We start from the raw sequence: 27,500 nt of genomic DNA, 5'->3' as shown, positions 1-27,500 counted from the left end.
TCAAAAGTAGTCTATTTAACCAAAAGCAAACAATCATAACGGGGTACAATGTTTTCACATCAACTAAAATATGTATTTGGCTGCAATATAAATGGTATGTTTTGTGTGTGTGGGAAAGATTATCACAGAATATTTCAGGCAGCATTATATAAGTTGTGGGTTGTAAAGTTAAGACTCAGCAGCGTTGCTTGTTGGAATGTAAGGTCAACAATATTGATTTTATCACAATGTTGTACACAAATATAAAACTCAAAGTTATCAGCAGCCAAATGTACAAACAAATCAGCATGTTCAGGAGTATACAAGCATAAAGCACAACAGATTGAAAGACTAAATACCGGTATATCGTTTGAATACGAATGCCTCAAATTCTTATCACATAGACTGTTAACAAGAGATAACAAGTACATTTGAACCCTTTCAATCCATTTAGTTACTTTTTGAAAAATATATATATATAATAAATAATAAACTGCATGTCTACCTCCTGACCCACCCGCCCTTTCCTTCAGCCTTAGACCCCCCGTACCCCCCCAAAAAAAAACCCATAAGAGTATAGCATATAATTAGCCATCCTCCAAGAAAAGTAAGTTCAATTCACAATCACAGACACTTCATTTGATTAAATCCAACACTCCAGGTACATGTATAGAGTTTGCCGTGAGAAAAGAATCCTTCAGTGCCAGGGGTACTGCGTTCACATTATGATTATCCAGGATCCGGCAAACAAGCACAATATCACTATCGCGGGCCGAATGTAGCACGCAGTGTCAACGGCAGTGGCAACGGCACTGTCAAAATCTGGCAGTGACAACCGACCAATAGACACATGATAATACAATTTACTGGTCTCCGATTGGTCGTTGTCTCTGACAAAAGAGCAGTGTCATCCGCAGTGGTTGGCATGCTACATTCTGCCCGTGATATATCACTGGGAGATTTATCTGCGACAGTATTACAACCGGTCTCTTACAGAATTGTCCAACATAGAATTTCCAACATTTCGGGATCTTTCGTGTGGTCATCCCATATGATTATCTCTCGTTCTACGACACAACCAGCAAACTACGTATCGCAGTGTTACAATATTGCCCTTGCATTGCATGGGGGACTCACTGTACACATATCAGTAAGGTTTGACTGTTCATAAAAACTTCATGTACTTGTATCAATAGTTCGCATCGTGTAACAGAACGGCAATAATATCAGCAGCTTTTTTGTAGTGATTTCACGAGATAGTAGAAGTAAAAGCAGGCCATGCTTGCATACATAATGAACTAACAGCTCTCGGTTGTGTCATGTCACAAACTTGTACTTGGCCCAATCTCTCGGTTGTGTCATATCATAGAATAGTACATTATCCCCAAATCTCGTCTGTGTCATGTCACGGTACTTATTCCGAGATTTGGGCTATTTAATGTCTCAAAACGGCACTGGTTCCAAGCTTTTGGTTATGTCATGTCACAAACTTGTACTTCTCCCCAGCTCTCGCATACGTAATGTCACAGAATGGTACATTATCCCAAGCTCTCGGTTGTGTCATGTCACTGTACTTATTTCGAGCTTTTGGTTGTGTCATGTCACAAATCGGCACTTGTTCCAAGCTTTTCGTTATGTCATGTCAAACACTTTCGCTCTCACTAATGCCATGTCACAGAATGGTACATTATCTCCACTTCTCAGTTGTGTCATGTCACAAAACAGTACTTATTCGAAGCTTTCGGTTGTGTTATGTCAAGATCACAAAAAGGTACTTGTTCCAGGCTTTCGAATGTGTCATGTCACAAAACTGTGTTTGTTCAAAATTTCAGTTGTGTCATGTCACAAAACGGTACTTCGCTTACTCCAATCTATCGGTTCTGGAGTGTCACAGAAAGGTACTTGTTCCAAAGTTCGGTTATGTCATATCACAAGACGGTATTTCTTCCAAGGTCTTGGTTACATATCACTGAATGGTTCATTATTCGAACAGAAGTTTTTGGTTGCGTTTTACAGAATGGTACAATATGCAAAGCTCTCGGTTGCATGTCACAGAATAGTATCCTAAGAATTCGAACTTGTGTCGGAGAAAGGTACAATACAATATTCTAAGCTTTCGGTTGCATTTCACAAAGTGGTACAACAATCCACAGCTTTTTGCAGCACATCACAGACTTGTACACATTCCCATTTGTTTTGTTTTGTTTTGGTGACATCAAAGAAGGGTACACATTCCCCCGTGTCTGGATCTGGATCTGGATGGCCACTGGGCGTAGTTCGTGGAGATTTCGTCACAGGAGCCGACCTTCGGCTATTACTACGTGACGGATGGTGTGCGCATCGCCATTTAAATCAAAGAGACCTCTTCATATACATGTATGGTCGTAGATTTTTGGTCCCATACAATTAGACTGTGGTGTGGTGTTTTTTCGGTGACACTTCACAGGATGTTACAGGCAGCGCTGGCGTTGCTGGCACTGTTGATCATGGAGTGAGGGGTGGAGCGGGTTCTCTGGTAGTTCTTCCTCCTCGCCGCCAGATCGCGCGACACACCGTTGCCGCTGTTCGCCCCGCCGCTCACGCCTGGGTCTCTCGACACGTGAACACCGTTAGCAGCAGTGTCATTGCCACCCCTGCTCTTCGTCGACTCCCTCCTAGCGTTGCCGCTCTCCGCGTTCTTCACGAAGACAGGAGTGTCCGGGTGGTGCGTGGACATACGGCGTCCACCGGTAGGGGCGGTAGGGACCAGCGATCCGTCAGACACGGACATACGACGACCACCTGCTCTGCTGACCGCGTTCCGCTCCGGTGACTCGCTGGTCATGCGCTGCATGGAGGAGGGGGGCCTGGCGCTACTCGAGCGTGACAAGGGGCGGCGGGGGTCGACGGCCGAGGAAAGGCTGGTGGTGGTGGTGGGGGCGATGCTCTGCTTGAGCGTCTGCTCCGTGACCAGCACCAGCTTTTCCTCCAGCTGATGCATCTTCTTGTCCTTGCTTTTCAGGCTCTCCTGACCCTCCTTCACCTGAGGATATGGATATGGTTGTGTGGATGAGAATGTCATCATGGGGCTTCAAAACAATAATGTGCAAAGATTCAGAAAAAAGTGTGTTAGCCGTGCCCTACGTCCTACTCTCTGTCTCTGTCTGTCTGTCTGTCTGTCTATCGTCCGTCTGTCTTTCTCCCTCCCTCTCTCTCTCTATAGACACACACAAAAAAACAGAAACCGTGAAAGATCGACAGAGAGACAGACAGATTCAGTAATGCCTGAAGAAAATATCTTGAACAGTAGTATAGGCATGTTTGCTTATGAACTTGTATTTGTATGCATACCATTTTATTTAAATAAATGTATTTTAAAAATCCAGTAGACAGTATGTTTCCCCTGAACATGTGTCAATGCCCTGTCAGTGCTTTTATTTAGGCCCTGACCGCATCAAGCGTCAGCAGCGCACCCATGCTTATACTAGTGATTACTGTGTGTAATACATGAAATGTGATATGAATGCTGTTTTTATATGTTATACTCTTACTTTCTCCCAAGCGCAAGACAAATTCTTCTATGAAAATTGAAGCCAATAAAATTTGAGTTGAGTTGAGTTGAGTTGAGTTGAAATGCGGCGTTCACAGAAAGTCTGACGCTGGCTGAGCACGCTTTCCGTCGATAGCACAGTGTAAGGGCTGCCCTTGATTGAGCCCGAAGCCCACTTAGGGACGACTTAGCGATATGTTTTTACCACAAATTCGGTACCGCCAGCTTCGCTAAGAAGACTTCGCGAAGTCGACTTCGCCCGATTAATTTGAGACTTCACGCATAAGTCTTGGCTTACGTGTTTCTGGAGGTGCGCTATGAGCGAGTCCTTGGCGGCCAGGGAGGCATTGGCCGCGGCGATCTGTGTGCGGTACCTCTGTATCGTGGCCTCCAGCATCGCCTGCTTGTCTGTCAGGTTACGACGAACAAAGTCCCTGCAAAATGTCACGAATTTTAGTTCTCAACTTCGGTAATACGAGTACCTGCTTTACAGGAAGTCATGCCTCGTGACTAAAACGTTACCTCCCTGACAGTGTTTGGATCCCTTCGCTATTTGAAAGAACGCCCAGCGCTAAAATAAACAGAGTTGATCGCACAAATGAACACTCAGGCGGATGTACAGATATCGAACGAATCTTTCTCCCATCAAGTTCATGCCGGGCGGCATAAATAAAAGTATCAAGAGAACTGAAATCACATGACACATCCATGCATGTGTTGACCTACAGCCAAAACACAATGACCAAATATAATTTTAGTTATCATTGTCATTAGGTGATATTTCTGTTACTGAGCAGGATACATTGTATTTATGAGGTGTGTGGGTGTTTGTCTTTTTTTTCTTCTTCTAATCCACGTAAAAATATATCCACAATGTAAGCTTTCACTACAAGTTTAAACTAATCTACCCTCGTTATGATGAGGGCATAATGTTGTCCAGGACTCACCAGTGTTTGCGAGCTCTCTCCGCGCTGGTGTCCCCCTCGTCCCGCAGGTTTTCCTTCTTGTTGAAGATGTCCTCTCGCAGACTCTGCAGTTCCTGTTACCATGGAAACAGAGCGTTAAAAAAAATCATGCATTTATTCAGATGTAAAAGCGCAAAACGGATTCACAAAGCGATCAAGTTTTATGTTACAGTGTCTCATCTCGCCTCCTCTCCGAGACTCTGCACTTCCTGTTACCATGATAACGTAGCGTTGGAAAAAAAACCACCTCAAAATCATGCAGCCAAACACGTAAAGCTTTACACAGTTGTGTATACATAACGAGTCCATTGTAAAACCGATTTACAAAGTGGTCATATTTAAGGTGTCGCATCTCGCCTCCTCTCGTCTCGTCTCGTTCCGTCTTGATCGTCTTCTCTTATACCCTCTCAGATTGTCTCATCCAGTCTTGTCGAGTTTAAAGTGCATTTCTGATAACTCACTTTATTCCGTGACAGTACATCAAGCGGGTTTTTTTCCTAGATACTTTTATCAGACGATAACATAAGCTTTCATTAAATGTCTAATAGGTACCTACATAGATATGTGATTTAGGTATTTATGCGTGTTTGTGTACTTGTATGTGCATGTGCATGACTTTTTTTGGGGTATAATGTTATTTAAAATATGTTTTTTTCAAGATAGCATGTTTCTCGTGTGTCAAGGATCGGTCAACCATGGCTCTGACCTCATCAAGCGTCAGCAGCGCACTCTGGCGGCGTTCACAGATAGCCTGTCGCTGGTTCAGCATGCTCTCTACCTCCAGGATCTGCAACAATGAGTGAACGCTTGAGATACAGATGACAGAGAAGGTAATGAAGCCTTCCGGCATGCAGTGTCCTGATAAGCTTCACAGTCCACTGAAAACATTTGTGTTCGTAAAGGCAGCAGTAAAAGCTTGTTGCTTTCTAGAAAATCGATGATGCAGTAATTCAGTAATACTCTCTATGCCTTTGTTTGCTGTAAATATGAATTATTTTTCATCTTTAGTCAGTCTTTATTTTTCTTTCAAAGAGGATGCTCCAAGTGTATATTGACCTTTATCGCGACTGCTTCCACTGAAAATAGGCCATGTGCTGTCCATGTCCCATGTTATCACGGAAGCGCAACACTGTCCTTTCCACGGGACAATATTTGAACTTCAGTATGACACTAACAAGACTTGACTTTGGTCACAAACTACTGCTAAGGTTTCTTACTAAAAAGAAATTTCAACAACATTTGTTAAAAGTTATGGCCCACGAACGAAGAGGGACAGAACATGACAGAAACAAACTGACCTCTTTTTCGTATTCCTGGAGATCCTCGACCCTCTCGGCGAGCCGGTCCTCTCTTTTCTTGATGTCTTCATCCTTTATTGCATCCCTCTGATGCTCTGCTGCCTCTCTGTACACACACACACACACACACACACACGCACGCGCGTGCGCGCACACAAACACACAAACACACACACACACACACACACACACACAGAATAATGAAACAGGGTTTCCAGAAAATTTGATTCATATTCCCCAAAAGTGTTAATGTCTTTTGCAGTGGATACCGAGGTTCAGCAACTCATCTAAACAACAAATGCAATAACAACAACATTGAAGAACTGAGACTGAATCTAATCAGATTAACAAAATGAGAAGTTTCAAATGTTAAAACACTTTATTCGAGACTGTCACAAATACGTACTTTATCTGTGTTGCAGATTCCGATCTATCGCTGGCGGCATCCAGGAGCTCTGGATCTAACCTGGTTGCTTCTTGCTCCATCTGATGTGCAAAAACATCTGAGTTTCAAAATCGTATATAAAGTCTACTGTTGTATTTATTTATTTTAATAATGAATCCACACACACACACACACACACACACACACACACACACACACACACACGCACACACACACGCACGCACACACACACTCAAATGCTCGCACGCACGCACGCACGCACGCACACACACACACACACACACACACACACACACACACACACACACACACACACACACCTGTTTACTACAGAAGCGGCGAAAGGTGTCGAGTTCCATGCGGAGGCGTGTCAACTCCTGTTGGAAGAGGCGGCGGAACTCCTGCATCAATCCTGTGTTGGGTGGAGACACCAGCGGTCCCTCGGCCATCTCCTGCAAAACCAGGATTAAGTTATTAGTAACGGTCTTTTTCAGTTAAAAAAAACCTTCTTCAGATCCGTCCAAAAGCTACAATGTTCTGCTAGCTCTTGAGTGAGAAGAGTAGTACCCAACAACATGAACTTTTTTCTTTCTCAGAATTTAGTGAGAATAGATGAATTCCGAAAATAACTCTGTCGGGTTTGTATGGGTTGTGAAAGAGTGAATGCCCTTCATTTTTACTCGGACAAACATTGGAGGGGCCAATCACTAGTCAGGGGTGTGTCTAAAACAAATGGACAAGAGCACGTGTGAAGTTATTAGTCAGAAGAAAAAGCAAGGGCATTCACTCTTTCACAGCCCATACAAACCCGACAGAGTTATTTCCGAAAATCGTCTACTTTGCAGAAGTGTGCCACAGGCGTTAAATGTCTCCAGCCTCTGCCTTTACGACCAAGAAGCTGCAAAATTAAAGAGCTGCGGGTTTGGTTAGTCATTATTTGTAAATTATCGTCTTTTCCTTGGCGTTCGCAGGCTAGGCGGTCAGACCATTTCGAGTGACGAATAGGGCCGTTTTTGTCCAGATCGCAACAGCCGGCGTCGAGCGTTGTCGTCAGCGGAGTGAGCAGTGGCCACACCTCCCGTCTTGCTGGTTAATTATCGTGAAATTATGGCACATTGTTCGAGATTACAATGAAAGCCTCATACTCTCTTATCCTCGTGATACGATTCCAAATGGGACATGCAGACATATTCCCTCATGGCAACAATTGTTAAGCAAGTCTGAATAAACTGCATGAGAGAGAGAGAGGAATAAAGAGAGAGAGAGAGAGAGAGAGAGAGAGAGAGAGAGAGAGAGAGAGAGAGAGAGAGAGAGAGAGAGATGCATACACACACACACACACACACGCGCGCGCGCGCGCGCGCGCGCGCGCACACAGAGGCGTAGACGCAGACGGACAAAGAAAGGAACAAAGACAATTATCATTTAAAAATCAGTTCAAACAGGTCAGTGTAACCTTTGTTCCTGTTTCGAAGAGGCATATCAAAAGGATCTCAACAACATTAACAACAACAACGACGACAACATCGACGAAAGCAACAACAGCGACAAGAACAATAAGTTTCCTTCAACCAGCATTTCTCACATAAGCATGACATATCAGCTGAGTATCTCCTTCTTTTTCTGTGTGGCAACTGACCCCAGTGCAATGCCAAGGCAGAATTTCCGATCTCTCAAAACAATCATTACCATCAAATGATTAATGATCTTTCTGATTCGTTTCCTAATCCCTAAAATAATGTTCAAAGGAAGAATTCAAAGTTCAGCCGCTATAATCCCTAAATAAAATGGAAAATTAATTTAAAGGAACACTGTTAGCTATACACTATATAGCAAGTCGAGTTTGTGTGTGTGTGTGTGTGTGTGTGCATGTGTGTGTGTGTGTGCATGTGTGCGCGTGAGTGTCTGTGTGTCTGTGTGTCTGTGGGACTGAGTCTGCGTGTGTCTGTGTGTGTTCACGTGTTTGTGTATATGTATATATATATATATGTGTGTGTGTGTGTGTGTGTGTGTGTGTGTGTGTGTGCGTGCGTGCGTGCGTGCGTGCGTGCGTGCGTGCGTGCGTGCGTGCGTGCGTGCGGATGTGCGTGCATGAGCCTGCATAACTTTTTTTTTTAAACGATATCAGGTGTCTGTTATCGACTGCTATTTCCTCGTGATTGTTTGAAAGCACTTTACTTCCGAACATGAGAATGCTCAACCGTTTACTAGGAAACTGCATTTATTTGTGACGGTCTTCAAAACAAAAGCTTTAGAAAGCCTTGTGGAGAAAGAGAGCGGAACATATTTAAATTATTAGATTAAACTGTGTGAAAATAGGGCCGACAAGGGAGACAAACGGGTAAATGGATATGGGGAGAAGGGGGGGGGGGGGGCAGGAAAGGGAAGGAGAAATTATAAAAAAATTCGGAAAGGTAGATTTACGGACATCAGGTGGTCACACATGCTGTGAAACGCACAAAAATACACAAATAAACTGACGAATGAATATATCAAAGTAAAGACACACACACACACACGCGCGCGCACGCACGCACGCACGCACGCACGCACAGACAAACACGCGCGCACACACAATCACACACGCACGCACCCACTGATACGCCCGCACGTACACAGACACACACAGACACACACATATATACGCACGCGCACACGCACACACATACATACACACATACACACACACAGACACAAACACACACACACACACACACACACACACACACACACACACACACACTCACACATGCACAAACCAACCAACGCTACAAAACTCAAAACCAGTCGACAACCTATCTTTCAACATGTTTTTGAAACATGTTAAAGCAAAACTGCGAAGATAAGGTGCTCTTAGAAGGACTGTTTTCAAAGCCAAAATGGCATGCGTTGACGTGTGTTAGTTTTCCGTCATAATTGTATTTGAAAGTTTGAGGGGGGGGGGGGAAGGAAGGTAATGTTCAGAACTAAACATTGACTAAGATATCAATAAAAATTTACTCACCAGAAAACAGGAACAAGAATACATGTTGCTGTTTTCTGGTGAGTACATTTTTAATGTTATCTTGTTTTATTTCTCTCACCTGCAGTCCCTTGTTCAATTATTAAACATTGACTGTCGAATATTTCCATGCCCTACTTTTCGAAACACAATCCAAGTACGCGTTACTTAGCATCCAGTCTATGTCCATTTCTTTAGTAAAAAGTGCAGCAAGACCATGTTTTCGCTTTATGGAACTAAGGACAGTTTGTCAAAAAAGAAAGTCATGAATACTTACGAAGGCATCCACGGCGGCATTGACGTGGGGTGACTGCAGCGAGGTTTTGGCCTGCTCCAGGCGAGCCTCCAGCTTCTTTCTCTTCTCCACGGCTTGATCTGAGTGTTCACTGTCACCGTTCTTCTCTGTCACGGAGGCTTTCCCTTCAGCGGGCGGTGGCTTGGATCTGGCTGGAGACCCTGCTAGCGTAGAGCCGTCAGACGATTCCTTGTCTTCCGTGTCTGTGGAGCTGTCCGACATGGCAGATTTGTCGCTGCTGGTCGTCAAGGGTGGTTTTGCAGCTACCGGAAATTGGTCTGCAGATGCTGAATGTCGATCTCGTTTGGGTTTGGACTTCCGTCGTTTTCTGGACGCTTTCGGTGATTCCGGCTTGGAGTGATCGGTGACAGTCACAGTCACAGCTGGCTGGTCTTTCTTCTCATCAGACGTTGGTTTTTGAACAGCACTTCTGTCTGAGGGCACTGTATGGTGATGCTTGTCCGGAGACGGGCTAGCGTGTCCGTCGTCGACGTGGTCGCTGGAGCTGCTTCGCCGATGAATTCCCACTAAACTTTCGGGTTCAGCAACGCCGTTTCCAGAGTCTATGCCCGAGTCAGCGACGTCGCCGTGTTTTGAGGCCCCGTACGAGTCCTTTGCCTCTGAACCCTGAGACGTCCTCTCTCCCGACCTGTCGACTCGCTCGCCGCTTTCGCCGAAATCGAGACGGGACTCGGCTCTGCCTCTCTCGTTCTCATCTCTCGATGCAGGGCTAAATGGTCTCTGCTCTAACCTCGTGGTTCTCCCACTGTCACCGAAGTCCATGCGGGAGGCAGCCCTGTCTCTGTCTGTGTCCTCGTTGCTGGCTTTTCGCGAGCGTTTCTTGGGTTTGGGAGACTTGCCCCTGCGGCTGAGAGAGGACGCCGAGCGTCTTGTTGCTGCCATCATCATCTTGAAGGTGTTTGTTGGTCCTGGTTTTCACTGGCTTGGTTGTGTAGTTCCCTGCTGTAACAGAAAAAAGAGTTTGGGATGGAGTTAGTCAAGTACGATAAGCCGAAGGTGTTCGAGCCGACAAGCGCGTTTTTGCAGCAATGTATGAGCTGGAGTTTTTATTACACAACGCATAGGATTCTGACTAGGATTTTACAGCTAAAATCAGCAAATATTAAGTTTGTCTGTTGCACTCAAATGCCAGATTTAGTACAGAAAGAAACTAACACACGGCGTCATATTTGTTGTCACTGCGTTTTCTTCATCTCAACTACCCCTTTTGCATTCCATTTTGAAACGAACTAATCATTGTCGTTTCATATGCAAATCCCTATCGATCGGCTACTTGACAAAAACACACAAAATCAATAAGGAAAACGGTTGTCTAAATACATGAAATATTGATCCACGTGAAACGCAGCTCCACGGCGCTCTTTCTGTTGACTTTGGAAATAATCCGCTCTAGTCACGTGCGGGATTTGTTTCAAAGTCAACAGAAAAGACATACCGCAACATTAAGTTGTTACGTACTCATGGCAAGCTCTGTTTTACCGACATATTCGGGAAGGTGACAAGCTTTAATTCCGTTGACTTTTCGCACTGCGTCAGGTGCCCTGTTAACACCATAATCCACTTAACCGTCGTCTGCTTAAAGCTTTGCATATGCCATATCTGGCGACTTGTCAGTGAGTGCAAAAAGGCGAAAGGCACTGACGCCCGTGCAAAATCTCAAGCATAACTGGCTCTGCTTGATTGAGTTGTATGAAAGAAAACCAATCTGTGCCCATAACGCTATCCACACCACCCCCCACATCACCCCCACCATCACGCCTTCCAAACTGATTTGCTTCCCACCAAAAGACAACGAAAAAATAACTTACGCCCTCTGAACGATTTCACAAGAACATAATTATAATACAATTTGGAGAGAAAAAACAAGAGCAATCGCCAATCGTTTAAATCAAAACACAAAGCCGCGTCAACGACGACGACAGGCCTCGTGTTGCAACGCCCATTGTGTACAGAAAAATACTGAGGGAAATGTGTGGGAAAGGAACGATCGTCAACTCAGAACACCCGGCGATTGGTACAGCATGGTCCAAGTCACAACAGTTAAAGCAACTCTGGTCACAGCGAGTCGGACGCAGGTATACAGTAAAACTCCATTTTTAAGACCTCCAACAAGGAACTTAGTCGATAAATATCGACAGGGGGCCGACAAATGGTTTAAATGGGAAATGTGTGTATATGGGTGTGGGTTTGAAACAAACAAACAAACCAACCCATGTGAACCCCGGGCCGCAGGCCTTCGATGTAGTGATTGAAAAAAAAGGATGTTCTCAAATGGTTCAATTCTCATTTGGTCTGATTCTCAAATGGTACCGGTATACTCCCCCCCCCCCCCCCTGGCCGCAGGCCTAGGAGTAAAATTTTATAGACACTGACCTTCTTCCCAGGGGTCATTGACCCAGTTTTAGCTATGAGAGGTGGTTCGCCCAGAGGCTGTAGAGTATACTGGGGCGGTCTCTTTGATGTCTTGAGAGGAAACTTGGCCAGGGTAGTACATGCACCAGAACTGGTGGACACCAAGGACAAACATGAAATCGAAGCAGTTTGCTTTCAGAGGGAACGGTCGTCAGCAACTCAAACTTCTCTGTTTTCTTTTTTTTTTAAATCTGACTTTCTTTGTGGCCCCCTGACTCCGCCCCCCTCCCTCTGTAAGGACCCCCCTCCACAAGGACCGATTTTTGTCAACATTTTAAAGGTCGCTAGAGAGGGGTTCCACTGTATGACCTAACCGCTACTGGCAGACGGCCTCAATCTTCACGCGCAAAGACGAGATTAATAGGTGCTCGGTTTTGGTATTTTGAATTACATTACATTAAACCTTTGTTGGGTTTCATGGTCATGGCAACAGCCATAATAATATTACATGATGTATAATATCATATTTCAGCATATGTGAATTACATGTCATCATACTAAACTGTCATACATTTTTATTCCTACATTATTCTGATTGATCACAACCAAACCTACTATCATTGGACACATCCAAATGCAAGCGCCTGTTCTTGACAATTTAGATCAGTGCAATTTCCTGGGTCGGGCTTTGCCACAGACACTCACGGTTTGGCCTGTAGGTAAAATGTACAATGTATTTTCTGATTTGTGCACAAAAGCTTTTTTTCTTTTTTCTTTTTTTTAACATAACAATGTTTAATGTCACTGTATGTTTAAAAGACCATGGTCATATTTGTAAAAAAAATGTTAAATTAGAAAATAAATAACATTTTGGTTCATGATTTTTCCTACACCTGTGCTAAAGATAAGAAATAAAAATGTCGGGTATATAAGTCACTCAAATACAACTAGGTATGAATGGCTCGGTTTGAGTTTGTTGCAGTTGACCCTGCACAAAGCGACATATCATGTTTTTGTTGAACAATTTTGACGTCACCCCTCCCATAGGGTGACGTATTTCACAACTTCCTGTGTTACACAAACTCTGTGATGACCAATTTTGACGTCACCCCTCCCATAGGGTGACGGATTTCACAACTTTCTACAGATGAACAATTTTGACGTCACCCCTCCCATAGGGTGACGGATGTCACAACTTCCTGTGTACACAAACTGATGACGTATTTCACAACAAAATGGCGCTGCCCATGGTCAACCTCGAAACTATCCGTATAGAATGGGGGCGTCCTCGCCCCCATAACAATCTAGGAAAATTAGGTCTTTAATGGGAGAGAGTCTTAAAATTGAGGTAAATTGACTGATTTTATGGACATACATTCGGAGAAAAAAAATCAGGGTCTTACAAGTGGGAAAGGTCTTAAATCGGTGAGGGGGGGGACTCTCAAATGGGAGGTTCCACTGAAGTAGACATTGATTAGCTGTCAACCTTTCTCAGGTCCTTAGCCCAGTCTCCGCACTGACGGCTAGCGCGATAAACAGGAAATCGAAGCGACCTACAAGAAATCGATGGGAAGACGCTTATGAGTAGTCGTCCCATTTGCGGGCTGGGTCTAACTGCGCGCCAGGTACCACACGCTCCCTGGAACATCATGGTGCCCGTTTTGATGTTTTGTGCCGAGCATTCTGCATCGATGTGAAAAGGCTTAAAAGCTTCCGTGTACATAGAAACACTCTCCTCCTCGATCCTCATGCATTATCGACCGCAAATTGTGCCATCAAAATGGGTTAAGGTTGTTGCCTGGAGTAGAAGCGTATCAGTACCATTGCGCGCTTTTAAACTCTCTTAGACTTAAACATCCCATTACGGCGATGTAAAATGGTTCCCCTTTACAGTCACCATATCAATTCGGTTATATATTAAAGGCGGTGTTTCTTTTCGTTTTTCGGTATGCATTTTCTGCTGTGTGCAGAATTGGAAGGGTACTCGTTCACGCCCCGATCCATGCTTTCTTCGACAGTCTTCAGAATGTAGGCAACTACCTTAAATCGACGAGACAATGTATGGAAACCCAGTCACTTGCTTCACTGCGACATCCCCGTGATCAAAGCCATCCTCTTTCCGCACCGTTGGTTGCATGGTTTGATGAAATATTGATGTCTCACTAAAAGTCCCTTGTAACTGTTTTGCGACCAATATTGATAGCGCATCAGTTTTCCCCCACAACTCGTGTTCTACACTAACTGTTACCATTCCCTGAAGTCGATATCATAAAGACAAATACCGTGCGTTGCATGATGCCATAAACTCTCTTTTCAATAAATCAATTAATAAAGAGGCGTTGATTTCCAAAATTCTAAACGCGAGAGAGAGAGAGAGAGAGAGAGAGAGAGAGAGAGAGAGAGAGAGCGAGTGTGTGTGCGTGTGTGTGTGTGTGTGAGTGTGTGATGTGTGAGTGTATGTGTGTGTGTGTGTGTGTGTGTGTGCCGTGTGTGTGTGTGTGTGTGAGAGAGAGAGAACGAGAGAGAGAAAGGGAGAGAGAGACGACGAGACAAAGAGAAAGAAAGAGGCTAGCCCAGAGGTCACTGCAACTACGTTGTTTTCATGCTGGCGTAAAGTAAAACACCAAACGCCAATAATGGGCTGCTAACGCTAATGAGACAGGTATACTGTTTTGATGAAGTCCGTATTGCTCCCGTGAGACTGGCAGAGCATGTCCCCATGTGTGAGTGTGTGTATGTGTGTGATTTCTTTCTTTATTTGGTGTTTAACGTCGTTTTCAACCGTTCAAGGTTATATCGCGACGGGTATGTGTGTGAGAGAGAGAGAGCCTAAAGAGAGAGAACGAGAGAGAGAGAGAGACAACGAGACAAAGAGAGAGAAAGAGGCTAGCCCAGAGGTCACTGCAACTACGTTGTTTTCATGCTGGCGTAAAGTAAAACACCAAACGCCAATATTGGGCTGCTAGCACTAATGAGACAGGTATCTCACCACACACTGTTTTGATGAAGTCTTTATTGCTGGGTTCAAGTGCTAGTCTTTCGGATGAGACGAAAAACCGAGGTCCCTTCGTGTACACTACATTGGGGTGTGCACGTTAAAGATCCCACGATTGACAAAACGGTCTTTCCTGGCAAAATTGTATAGGCATAGATAAAAAAAAAATGTCCACCAAAATACCCGTGTGACTTGGAATAATAGGCCGTGAAAAGTAGGATATGCGCCGAAATGGCTGCGATCTGCTGGTCGATGTGAATGCGTGATGTATTGTGTAAAAAATTCCATCTCACACGGCATAAATAGATCCCTGCGCCTTGAGTCCGAGTCTGGAGATACGCGCGCGATATAAGACTTCATATAACAATAACAATTGCTCCCGAGAGACTGGCAGAGTATGTCCCCCGGAAGCTATTCAAACAGCGCATTGACACGAGATCATGTGAGCCGACTGCACCACAGTGCAACCAGAGACTTGTGCGCACACACCTACTCTACATGCTTTGGCGGAACCTCCGTTTTAGGGCCTCCAGAAATCTGATAAAATCAGGTCTTAAACGGGAGGGAGTCTTTAAAAGGAGGTAAATTTAAGAGACGTAATAAACAGAAAAGCGGGGGTGGGGTTTTTTTTTTTTTTTTTTTTGGGGGGGGGGGGGGATCTGTAATCGAGGGAAGGGGTTTCCACTGCTCATACCGTTGTATCGATGATGGAGATGGCAGATCGTGCGGTAACAGGGCTTTCGGCTGCATTGTTAATGTTTTTTTTTTAAATTCTTGACAGCTCTCAGCCACTCACTGATGACAGATCGTGCGGTAACAGAGGTGTCAGGCTGAATTATTCATGTGTTACATTTATACATTTTCTCCTAAGTCTTCAGTCACGCACTACTGCTCTAGTAAAGAGATGTATTGTAAGGAGATGTATTGATTTCGCAGGTGCAGAACATGCTCGCTTGAATGAAGAAATGACCGGTTCGGCCAGGCAAGGAACAATGCAAGCTGTTACTCCTTCCCTGTTGATAGAGGCGCTTGGTTTCCAGTGAAAACACTTTATGGGGCAATAATTATTACAGGTAGTGAGGGCTAAGTGGTCATCCTAGCGACACTCTCAACGACAAAAGGCACAGTTCTCACAATGATGATCGTTTGTAGCTACTGGCCCTGAGGTCACGGGTAAGTAGTCATCCCAACCACACTCTCAAGAAAGACAGGCAAAATTCTCCATTCTACGTACACAAAAACAAGATTTACGTACGAACCTACTGATTCTGCGGTCTGATTCTAAATAAAGGTTGTTTACAAGAAAGTGGCGCATACTTTGGGGGCGGAATCGGTTGGGTTGGGTTTCTGCGGAGACGGTGGCGGAAGCTGGCTTTTTGAGCTTCGGTTTCGGCGAGAACCAAAGAGATGCACATCATCCCCTTCACAACAAAATTCAAAAAGGCGGTCGGCTAAAGCTTCTCGTTGCTGGCCGCTGATGACGTTGTTAACACACAGGGTCGAGGTATCGACCTTCGCGACAGACTCTCCTCTGTGCTTTATCTGTCTACCAATTCTTCTTCTTCTTGTCGATCGCCAATGTTAAACTTGGAGTCCAGCTCTGGTAATGAAGCTGGTGGTCTTATGAAGAGCCTCCACAGGTCCATGCAGCTTCTCATGAAGGGGCACCGGCCTGGTCCAGATCTCTCTCCTCAGGGGCTGGAGATTTCTGCAGTCCTGCAGGATGTGGGCTGCATCCTGCTCTGCGTCTCCACAGGGACACATGGGGGAGGGCACGGCTCGCAGTTTTTTGTGCAGGTGTTGTTGCATTCTGTTGTGCCCTGTTCTCAGGCGGAAAATGACTACCTGTTCAGGTCTTGACAGTTGGTGGTAGCTGTCATGCGTTGGAGGGGTTTTAAGCAGAGACTTTATGATGGTTTTCATCTCTGTGGCGCTCACTGGGTTTTCTTCTTGTTCGTCCTCCGCACCCAGTTTGGCCATTTTATCCGCTTGTTCGTTCCCCTCTATCCCGCAGTGTGAGGGGACCCACTGCAATACAGTCTTCAGACACTTGATGTTATGAAGTGTCGTTGTAAGCTGAGGCAGTTTGTTGTTGTTGACTGCTTGCAGCACAGACAAGGCATCAGTCAGGAAGACAACTTGGGTGTCGGGATTGACCTTGCTGCTGATGGTATTGGCTGCGTGGATAAGCGCTTCTACCTCTGCTCTGTAGTTGGTGCAGTGGAGGCCAGTTGGTATAGCCTCTGCTTGCCACTCTCCACTGGGGTGTTGGATGTAGACACCAGCTCCTCCTCTCTTGACGGCGTCTGTGGCGGACCCATCTGTAAAGACCCGCATCCATGCTTCTTGGGGGTATCTTTCGTCGAGCATGGCAAGTGTCAGGGCTTTCTTCTGCACTTCGCTCTGTTCATCTTTTGTTGTGAGATGAGGAACTGTTGTCTGGATGGACACGTTTTCAAGGTTGTTTTTCCAGGGTGGTTCTTCAAGGGAGAAGTGTGATGGGTGAACCAGTTCAGGCATCTTTGCTTGGTGTTCTCTCTTCAGGGCCCGTGTCTCAGTCGCATAGCGGCTTGATCTCTTTAGCCTGCCAGAAGAGAGCTGCTTCATCCTTGCATTCATTCGGTGGTCTGGAATGCACTGGTACTTGATGTCTTGTACCATCGCTTTGCATTCTCTCCTCTTGCTGAGTGGAGGTATGCCGGTCACCTGTTGCATCTTGTCTATTGGGGTTGTCTTCATAGCGCCTGTGATGATTCTCAGCGCTTGATTTTGGACTTTCTCTAGGGTTTGAAGGTGCGTCTTGGCTGCTGTCATCCAAGAGCTAGATCCGTACTCAAGGTGAGGTCGTACGGTCCCCTGGTACACTGTCTTGAGGATCTTTTCGTTTGCGCCCCATTGTGATCCTGCCAGTTTCCTCATGATCTGTCTACCAATATTCGTTCTTGTGCGTGAAATTACACCTCAAACGTCACAGCAATGCTTCGTATCATTTGGATTTATGCTCTCTTTAAATCAATTAAGTGCACTTCCCGAGGGCATTCAGCAGATGAGAAGCCCATGTAGGCTAAATTTATGTTACACTGAGAGAGGTTGAAAAATGACCCAAACAAAGACGCCTTCGTTGTTAGCAGCGAGTGTCAGGGAAAGTTACTGTTACTACAACTATCTACACATCTACACCTAGTGTGCCGTAAAAAAAAAAAAAAAACAAGAGAAAAAGTCCAAATAAAAAACGTATGTAAACCTAAAAATAATATACCTACGAAGGAACAGTTTTTAAAATGATTCATCATGATGTGAACCGTCAAACTACGAATCCTCAGGCTTTGCCAGATCAAATACTTTGGCAATTTTTTCGCACAGTTTCATGAACCAATTAAATCATGAAAGCAATAAAATAGGTAAGACTGAACTTCAAAAAAGTTTAGATTAAAATAAACAGTTCATTAAAAATAAAAAATTATGAAAGAAAAATAAATAAAACGGCTACAAGGATTACAGTATATACTGAACTGGATAATTTCGCTCTCTAAACCTCTTCTGAGAAGAAGAAAACGCAAAAGAAAAAGAAAACAAGTCGCGTAAAGCGATATAAAAACATTTAGTCAAGATCAACACCACAAACTAGTCATCGCCGAGACTACAGTCAGATAGTCTCGGCTAACCACACCGAAGACCGAGTCGGGTCACGCTCGCCCCCGCGAAGCACGCGTCCGTAGTACTTACTGAACCTATTTTCTTTCATTATAAGCACATTTTTAGAGTTAACATGACATATCTATATATTTTTGAATTCAAGAGAAGATGAGGAATACAATGCAATCATTTTGTAATCTGCTTCTGAAACTTCGATTTTAATGACAACTTTAATGAGCAAACTAATTATGTACTTTTTAAGCTTCCAAGCTGAAATGCAATCCCATAGTCCGGCCTTCGTCGAAGATTGCTTGTCCAAAATTTCAATCAATTTGGTTGAAAAATGAGGGTGTAACAGTGCCGCCTCAACTTTTACTAAAAGCCGGATCAAAGACAAAGACATTTATCCAAACATTTTTAAAAAAAAGAATAAGAATAATAAGAATAAGAATACTTTATTATCTCATAGAGAAATTCAGGCGTGTTGGGATATCATACTCAGGAACTCTCATGTAAAGTTTCGTGAAGATCGGCCCAGTAGTTTTCTCTGAATCGCTCTACACACACACTCCCACACACAGACGCACATGCACCACACCCTCGTCTCGATTCCCCCGTCTATGTTAAAACATTTTGTCAAAATTTGACTAAATGTAAAAAGAAAGAAAGAAACCACTCTCAAAAGGAGAATGACGAATACTTTGCGTTTTATTTTTATCACGGCCAAAAGAAAAAGCTGTAAGAGCAATCGAACAAAGCCGGCGTAAAAGTCCGAAGAGCATGTTGGATAACACTGTCAGCTACATTCTTCCACTCAGTAAACTCGACTGCTGACTATACACTCAGAACGCATGCGCCAAAGCATATAAATAGCCTGCTGACAACCAAAATTGGGACATTTTGAAAAAAATATTGTATTTTGAAAAAAATATTGTAAAAAAACTAGTACATGTGGGGATTTACTTTTTGCACACAATTAAAGAAAGATTTTTCATTGTTTCAGAAATGTACTTTGTATTTGTCAAAAGGCTTGTTGTGTTTGTGTGGTATGCTATTGAAAATGTCAATAAATAGCCTGCTGACAACCAAAATTTGAAAATTTTGAAAAAAATATTGTATTTTGAAAAAAATATTGTAAAAAAACTAGTACATGTGGAGACTTACTTTTTGCACACAATTAAAGAAAGATCTTTCATTGTTTCAGAAATGTACTTTGTATTTGTCAAAAGGCTTGTTGTGTTTGTGTGGTATGCTATTGAAAATGTCAACAATTTAAATAAAAAAAAGTCCAGAGGCACCACATAAATACTACAGACATGTTTGAAAATATGCACAAAATGTTGTTAGTGAATACTCAAAAAAGAATTTACTAACCTGAATGATACAATGAGATGACTGGGTGATGACTATGATGAATATATCCATGTAGAAGAAAAGAAACACTTGCTGTCACAGTATTTACAGTGCCACAGAGCACAGCTCAACGCAAAACGCCACACCACATTCCAGGCACCAGAATCGAGTCCCATTGCGTTGGGTTTTATCCATAGAAGAAAAGAAACACTTGCTGTCACAGTATTTACAGTTTTTGTATAAATGACTTGTTTAGAACTCGGTTTATGCACGGAGAACATCCTTCTTTGTGTGCCACACTTCGAAGCACGGATCAACACAAAGCGCCACAGCCATGTGGCCACAGCCGGAACATTCCCGGCACCAGAATCGCGTCCGTCCGCTTGCATTGGGTTTTGGCCAAAGTAGCATTGACACCTCGAGCTCTTGATTTGGCTAATAGCTCATTCACCCTCATCACTCACTTATCCATCTATCACAACACCACTGTTTCATGCACACACAGTCACTACCTTCCTTCTGCACGCCGCTTCGCTTCGCAACAACACTGACAACTCGCGACATTTTGGAATCCTAAATATGAAACTAAGGCATGGGTTGGTCCCGTCAATGACCTGTAGTATCCAAACTAACCAATGAAATCAACTGTTCTGGGAGTTATTTGTCGCGTATGGTAATGCAGCCGACCTCTGAACCTATGACGTGGGTTTTCGTATGGAAAATCCCCAGCGTGGTATTTTCCACTTCCAACGCTACTATTAAGGCGGTGTGAGGCGAAGCGACTCACGCACCTTACGCACGGATTCTGGCGGCGTGCTGACAACGGCATGATCAGTGAACGCTTGTATTCGGGCGGCGCGTCGCGAAAAAGTTAATTAAGGCAAGCAAACAATGCTTCAGGTGACCTTTTTACTCTGGGGTCCCGTTTTTCGTAAAGCCTTGTGTGGCCCACATAATACTAAAAATGTAAATTAGACGCATTAATCTGCATTTTTCTAACGTTAAAACTTAGAAGTTTGGTGATTTTCTGATGTAAAATCTTATTTTTTCTTTTCGTGGATGGTTTGGCATACACAAGTAATACCATTTGTTATCTTTGTCAAGACACTGACTATTCATTTCAAGACTATTAAATCAGTTTCCCTTCATTCACCTACCTGCGGATAAGTTCACACGACCCAAAATCGGCAAATGATATGAGCGATTTTCATTTCAGTAACTTGAAAATCTATTAATCTGATGAGTGAAAATGTTCAAGATCTTTGATAAATTGGTGCTAGCGCTTTTATGACATTAAAGAACAGCTTCCGAGGTGGCGAGTTTCCCAAATCGTCCTTTTTTTACATTTAGTCAAGTTTTGACTAAATGTTTTAACATAGAGTGGGAATCGAGACGAGGGTCGTGGTGTATGTGTGTCAGTGTGTGTGTGTGTCTGTCTGTGTGTGTGTGTGTGTGTGTAGAGCAATTGAGACAAAACTACTGGACCGATCTTTATGAAATTTCACATGAGAGTTTCTGGGAATGATATCCCCGGATTTTTTTGATTTTTTTCGATAAATGTCTTTGTTGACGTCATATCCGGCTTTTTGTAAAAGTTGAGGCGGCACTGTCACACCCTCATTTTTCAATCAAATTGATTGACATTTTGGCCAAGCAATCTTCGACAAAAGCCGGACTTCGGTATTGCATTTCAGCTTGGAGGCTTAAAAATTAATTAATGACTTTGGTCATTAAAAATCTGAAAATTGTAACAAAATTTTTTTTTATATAAAACGATCCAAATTTACGTTCATCTTATTCTTCATCATTTTCTGATTCTAAAAACATATAAATATGTTATATTCGGATTAAAAACAAGCTCTGAAAAATATAAATATAAAAATTATGATCAAAATAAAATTTTCGAAATCGATTTAGAAACAATTTCATCTTATTCCTTGTCGGTTCCTGATTCCAAAAACATATAGATATGACATGTTTGGATTAAAAACACGCTCAGAAAGTTAAAACGAAGAGAGGTACAGAAAAGCGTGCTATGCAGCACAGCGAAACCACTACCGCGCGAAACAGTCTCGTCAGTTTCACTGCGTTTAGCACGAGCAGCGGACTACGGTCATTGTGAAAAAATGCAGTGCGTTCAGTTTCATTCTGTGAGTTCCACAGCTTGACTAAATGTAGTAATTTCGCCTTACGCGACTTGTTTCTTTTTACATCTTGTCAAGTTTTGACTAAATGTTTTGTTTGTTTGTTTGTTCGTTCATGGGCTGAAACTCCCACGGCTTTTACGTGTATGACCGTTTTTACCCCGCCATTTAGGCAGCCATACGCCGCTTTCGGAGGAAACAAATGTTTTAACATAGAGGGGGAATCGAGACGAGGGTCGTGGTGTATGTGTGTCTGTGTGTGTTTGTGTGTGTGCGTGTGTGTGTGTAGAGCGATTCAGAGTAAACTACTGGACCGATCTGTATGAAATTTGTCATGAGAGTTCCTGGGTAAATGTCTTTGATGACGTCATATCCGGCTTTTTGTAAAAGTTGAGGCGGCACTGTCACACCCTCATTTTTCAATCAAATTGATTGAAATTTTGGCCAAGCAATCTTCGACGAAGGCCGGACTTTGGTATTGCATTTCAGTTTGGTGGCTTAAAAATTAATTAATGACTTTGGTCATTAAAAATCTGAAAATTGTAAAAAAAATAATTGTTTTATAAAACGATCCAAATTTACGTTCATCTTATTCTTCATCATTTTCTGATTCCAAAAACATATAAATATGTTATATTTGGATTAAAAACAAGCTCTGAAAATTAAAAAAATTAAAAAGTATGATCAAAATTAAATTTTTGAAATCCATTTAAAAACACTTTCATCTTATTTCTTGTCGGTTCCTGATTCCAAAAACATATAGATATGATATGTTTGGATTAAAAACACGCTCAGAAAGTTAAAACAAAGAGAGGTACAGTAAAGCGTGCTATGAAGCACAGCGCAACCGCTACCGCGCCAAACAGGCTCGTCACTTTCACTGCCTTTTGCACTAGCGGCGGACTACGTTCATATTCATTCTGTGAGTTCCACAGTTTGACTAAATGTAGTAATTTTAGCTTCTTTGTTGTGATTTTTTCCTGGTGAATAAACTGCAACGTCTGGTCGTCGATGTGTGCGAGCGTCATCCAAGCACAGGCGGAAGGTATCGTCCACTGGACTACTACTATCACAGAAAGACTACAAGGTACGTCACTCACCTTCGAGTCTTCTGTGTTCTTGGAGTCGCTTCCTGGGGAAAAATAGTGTTTAAGACGGTTTGCTTCTTCCTACAGTCTGTGTAAGGTCAAATAAATACAGTTGAATGATTGTTTGAACTGTATGTACCTTTAATTTTCAGCTTCCGTCCGCTGCAGGTTGTTATTAACCATCATTTGGACGAATCTTCGTTTGCGAGCCGCTAGCTTCCACTTGGTGTCAAACTCATGCATCCGCACCGAATATGCATACCAGCGCTCATTGGTTAATAACAGGATATTCGATGATTACTTTCCCGTGGGTAGCTTCCCTTTTCTGCACAATATTTACATATGTTTTAGACCAATGAGCGCTGGTATGCATATTCGGTGCGGATGCATGAGTTTGACACCAAGTGGAAGTTAGCGGCTCGCAAACGAAGATTCGTCCAAATGATGGTTAATAACAACCTGCAGCGGACGGAAGCTGAAAATTAAAGGTACATACAGTTCAAACAATCATTCAACTGTATTTATTTGACCTTACACAGACTGTAGGAAGAGGCAAACCGTCTTGAACAATATTTTTCCCCAGGAAGCGACTCCAAGAACACAGAAGACTCGAAGGTGAGTGACGAACCTTGTAGTCTTTCTGTGATAGTAGTAGTCCAGTGGACGATACCTTCCGCCTGTGATCCAAGTAGACACAAAAGAACTGTTGGCAAGTTAGATATTGAATTTTTCATGAACGACAACAGATAGTTTCGTGTTATAAAAAAGACGCTTCTTTGTAGTCGTTAGTGTTAACCCAGTGCACCGGGGTTTTTTTGTCTGAAAGGCATAAACAAGAAGCTTAGAGAGAAAAGGTTTTGTTTTTTGAGTAAAAATCAATGTGTTCCTCAAGTTTCAACCTTATTTAAGAGTCTAGACCTTTTGGTTACTTGTCTTCCGTGTGTGTTTTTTAAAGCAATTTGGTAAATTATTCAAGTTTTAAATTCATTCGAGTGTTATGTATCTGTTCGTTTAGCAGCACCCCTCTTAGTTTCAGAAGACTTGTCGATCTTTGATCTGTTGGGTTTTGTCTCAAGGTACGACCAAGATAGTCTCCTGTAAACGGCGTCACGACAAATCGAAAAACCGTGTAACCGTGTTAATTTGAAATTGTGTGCAAGAAATTTCCTTTTCGGCTAAATAGTTTACGTTTGGGCTTTCTTTCTGTGTGCTGATTGTTAGAGAACAATTGAGTATGGTAGCCTACCGACTGTTAAGTGTTTAAGTTGTGAGTTTACCCAGAGGAGTAAATGTTTTTATATATATATACTCTACCGCTTGTCTTATCGTAAAATTAAGTGGCTGTTAAAATAGCCCTCATGCTTGAATCCATACTGTTTGTCGGGTCTGTGTTTACCTGATTGAAGAAGAACTGGCTGGTCTCGAACACGAATTCTCATTGGTGTATATCCAGAACCCCATACATAAATAAATGCCAAACATTCACTCATATACCAATAGCACTTGTACTTAGTACAATCTACTTAGACAGCTTTGAAAAAACAATAGCACTTCAAATAAGTTGAAATTAGTGTCGATTACCTTCGTAGACTCACTCTCAGAGGGAGTCTTTATCCGCACGGTCTTTGTCTTGACTCCTGGTCCACTGCATGAGTCAGCTGTGTCCACCGTTCAACCACAGAACAAAGTAAGCCTCACAAGTCCGAACATCAGTGATGTATTATATACAGTCTTGACCATTGGGTTAGTATCAATTAACCTATGTCACCAACACGATAACAGATTAATTGAAGCAGTGGTTAATTAATGTCCAGCCTTGACCATAGTGTAGCTCTCTACACATGCAACATTTGTGCCGTCATTACAATACTGGCATCGATCAGAGCTGAATATCCACTCCCGAACGAATAAGTCGTCATTCTATTTTCCCTCGATCGCTGTAAATTCCACTTAAGAATCACTTAATGTCCAACAATTGAATGGTACACAGAGGTACACTCCACTGATAAAAGTCTTCTCACAACAAGTTTGTATTCAGACCTTGCCTTGGCGAATGGTCCCACTTGGCACCGAGTGACCAGCTTAAAACAACACACAACTGACCGACCAGAACCGACGTTAAAAGGTGTATCGAGGCCGCATTAGACCATTCAGCCTTACGAGGGCTACTTGTTTGAGCTCGCCGTTTCGCTATTGAACAGCGCTTAACAGCTTAGCTCGTCCGCGGGTCTAAAATAGCAAGAGTTCCGCAGACCGCTAGTACCATGCGCTCCTTGGAGAATTCGTGTGCTGGTGTTTTTGGTGCAACCGTGAAGACAGCCTGTTCCCCCTACCAAGTGCGATGTTGTCAGCACTGTCCGGTACAAGTAGAGATTAGTCCACTGAGCTGGTAGCAAAACAGTCAGTTGGTAAACAAGCAGGCGTTGACAAAAAATTGATTGACAGGTAGATGGAGCTGACAGAAAGTAACGATTTCCAATTAATATAAAATCAGACCCAACGCTGAAAAAGTCATCGTATGGAGATGAATTTTACATTGTCTGTATCTGAGTTAAAACAGCCGGTAATATAGCTGACGGCAGAGCCGACGTCAATATATTTATAGTGTGACGTTTTGAAATAGATCTTATCATTATTTTCATCCCAGCTGGACTCGAGAAATAATAGAGAATCGACAATTAAGAAGTCTTACCAAAAAAAATAGGTCGGTCACTTGTTGTCCAAATGTAATGCCAATCAGATAACAAAAACAGCACCACCGATGAATAAGGCAGCACTGACAGCAACCAATGGAGACTGAAAGATATTATCAAAGTCGCCAAAGCGTGACCATAGTTGTCTTTTTACCGCAAGCTATCCAAAGCGAAAGAGGGCGAAACCAAAACACAATTCAGCTCTCTTTTGTGAATAGATGGTGCCAGTCGCTTACAGGATCCAGAATCGATCCTGATTCTCTGCGGGAACTATAACAACCGGCAACAACACCAACTGTCACACGGTGTCTCCGTGTCTCTGCTGCCTCAGCCACGGTCACATACAGACCCTTTTTTTTTTTTTAACTGGAACATATTGTGCTTTGTTGCTGTGGCGACTCCGATGAAAGGCGAGTGTTGTGCGTCTGTGAACCCAGCGATTGACTGGCCTATCCCACAACACGGGTGACCCGTGCGAGAGCGAGAGAGAGAAACACCTCTAAGACTAGTGCAAATCAACATGGGATACTGGTCCGGAAGAAAGGTGGTTGGGGGGGGGGGGCTTTGGGGGCTCTGGGGGCTCAAGCCCCCCCCCCAGCACATTTTTTTTACATTTAGTCAAGTTTTGACTAAATCTTTTAACATAGAGGGGGAATCGAGACGAGGGTCGTGGTGTATGTGTGTGTGTGTATCTGTGTGTGTGTGTGTGTGTGTAGAGCGATTCAGAGTAAACTACTGGACCGATCTTTATGAAATTTTTCATGAGAGTTCCTGGGTATGATATCCCCAGACGTTTTTTTTTCATTTTTTCGATAAATGTCTTTGATGACGTCATATCCGGCATTTTGTAAAAGTTGAGGCGGCACTGTCACACCCTCATATTTTAATAAAATGGATTAAAATTTTGGCCAAGCAATCTTCGACAAAGGCCGGACTTTGGTATTGCACTTCAGCTTGGAGGCTTAAAAATTAATTAATGACTTTGGTCATTAAAAATCTGAAAATTGTAATTAAAATTATTTTTTATAAAACGATCCAAAATTACGTTTATTTTATTCTTCGTCATTTTCTGATTCCATAAACATATAAATATGTTATATTCAGATTAAAAACAAGCTCTGAAAATTAAAAATATAAAAATTATGATTAAAATTAAATTTCCGAAATCGATTTAAAAACAATTTCATCTTATTCCTTGTCCGTTCCTGATTCCAAAAACAATTAGATATGATATGTTTGGATTAAAAACACGTTCAGAAAGTTAAAAAGAATAGAGATAAAGAAAAGCGTGCTATCCTCCTCAGCGCTACCGCTACCGCGCTTTTCTGGATTGTCAATTTCACTGCCTTTGCCACGAAAATGCAGTGCGTTCAGTTTCATTCTGTGAGTTCGACTGAGCTTGACTAAATGTTGTATTTTCGCCTTACGCGACTTGTTTTGTATTGAAATGATATGTATATGCCAGAAAATGGTAAACAAAAAATTAAAACTGCTTCCTCGTAAAAAAGGGGAGACAAAAAAGACTGAGCAATTTCTAAGCTCAGATAGCCCCGTTAGGCTTCTCTGGACAAAAAAAAATGTCGGGGGGGGGGGGGGGAGTTGGGGGGTTGGCTCCGGATCCCCCTAGGAATCTCGGTCTCTTCGCTCATTCGTCTCGCGGGTCGCTTCGCTCCCTTTACTAAGCCCCTCCCTAACAAACTAACTGATCCGGCCTTGGGATATGAGTTGTCTGTCATGTGCTCACA

General features: G+C 43.0%; 3 protein-coding genes across 3 annotated transcripts; all 3 read right to left on the bottom strand.

Moving 5' to 3' along the window:
• Positions 1 to 550: 550 nt before the first annotated feature.
• LOC138952472 (uncharacterized) lies at positions 551 to 5,882 on the bottom strand. Its single transcript, XM_070324147.1, has 5 exons — positions 5,772 to 5,882; positions 5,180 to 5,260; positions 4,456 to 4,547; positions 3,807 to 3,942; positions 551 to 3,001 (listed from the first exon to the last, which is right to left on the bottom strand). The coding sequence occupies exons 2-5, from the start codon at positions 5,240 to 5,242 to the stop codon at positions 2,420 to 2,422; spliced, it is 873 nt and encodes a 290-aa protein (XP_070180248.1). The 5' UTR covers positions 5,243 to 5,260; positions 5,772 to 5,882; the 3' UTR covers positions 551 to 2,419.
• A 164-nt stretch (positions 5,883 to 6,046) lies between these two features.
• Positions 6,047 to 25,576, bottom strand: LOC138953238 (uncharacterized). The gene is made up of 4 exons (XM_070325038.1): positions 24,644 to 25,576; positions 9,456 to 10,436; positions 6,498 to 6,629; positions 6,047 to 6,058 (listed from the first exon to the last, which is right to left on the bottom strand). The coding sequence occupies exons 2-4, from the start codon at positions 10,380 to 10,382 to the stop codon at positions 6,047 to 6,049; spliced, it is 1,071 nt and encodes a 356-aa protein (XP_070181139.1). The 5' UTR covers positions 10,383 to 10,436; positions 24,644 to 25,576.
• LOC138953237 (uncharacterized) lies at positions 11,027 to 17,760 on the bottom strand. Its single transcript, XM_070325037.1, has 2 exons — positions 16,687 to 17,760; positions 11,027 to 11,035 (listed from the first exon to the last, which is right to left on the bottom strand). The coding sequence occupies exons 1-2, from the start codon at positions 17,758 to 17,760 to the stop codon at positions 11,027 to 11,029; spliced, it is 1,083 nt and encodes a 360-aa protein (XP_070181138.1).
• Positions 25,577 to 27,500: the final 1,924 nt, after the last annotated feature.

Source organism: Littorina saxatilis, linkage group LG17 (assembly GCF_037325665.1).
Source record: "Littorina saxatilis isolate snail1 linkage group LG17, US_GU_Lsax_2.0, whole genome shotgun sequence".
Taxonomy (NCBI): domain Eukaryota; kingdom Metazoa; phylum Mollusca; class Gastropoda; order Littorinimorpha; family Littorinidae; genus Littorina; species Littorina saxatilis.
Note: the sequence above shows the minus strand (reverse complement) of the source record. Positions and strands in the feature narration are given on the sequence as shown.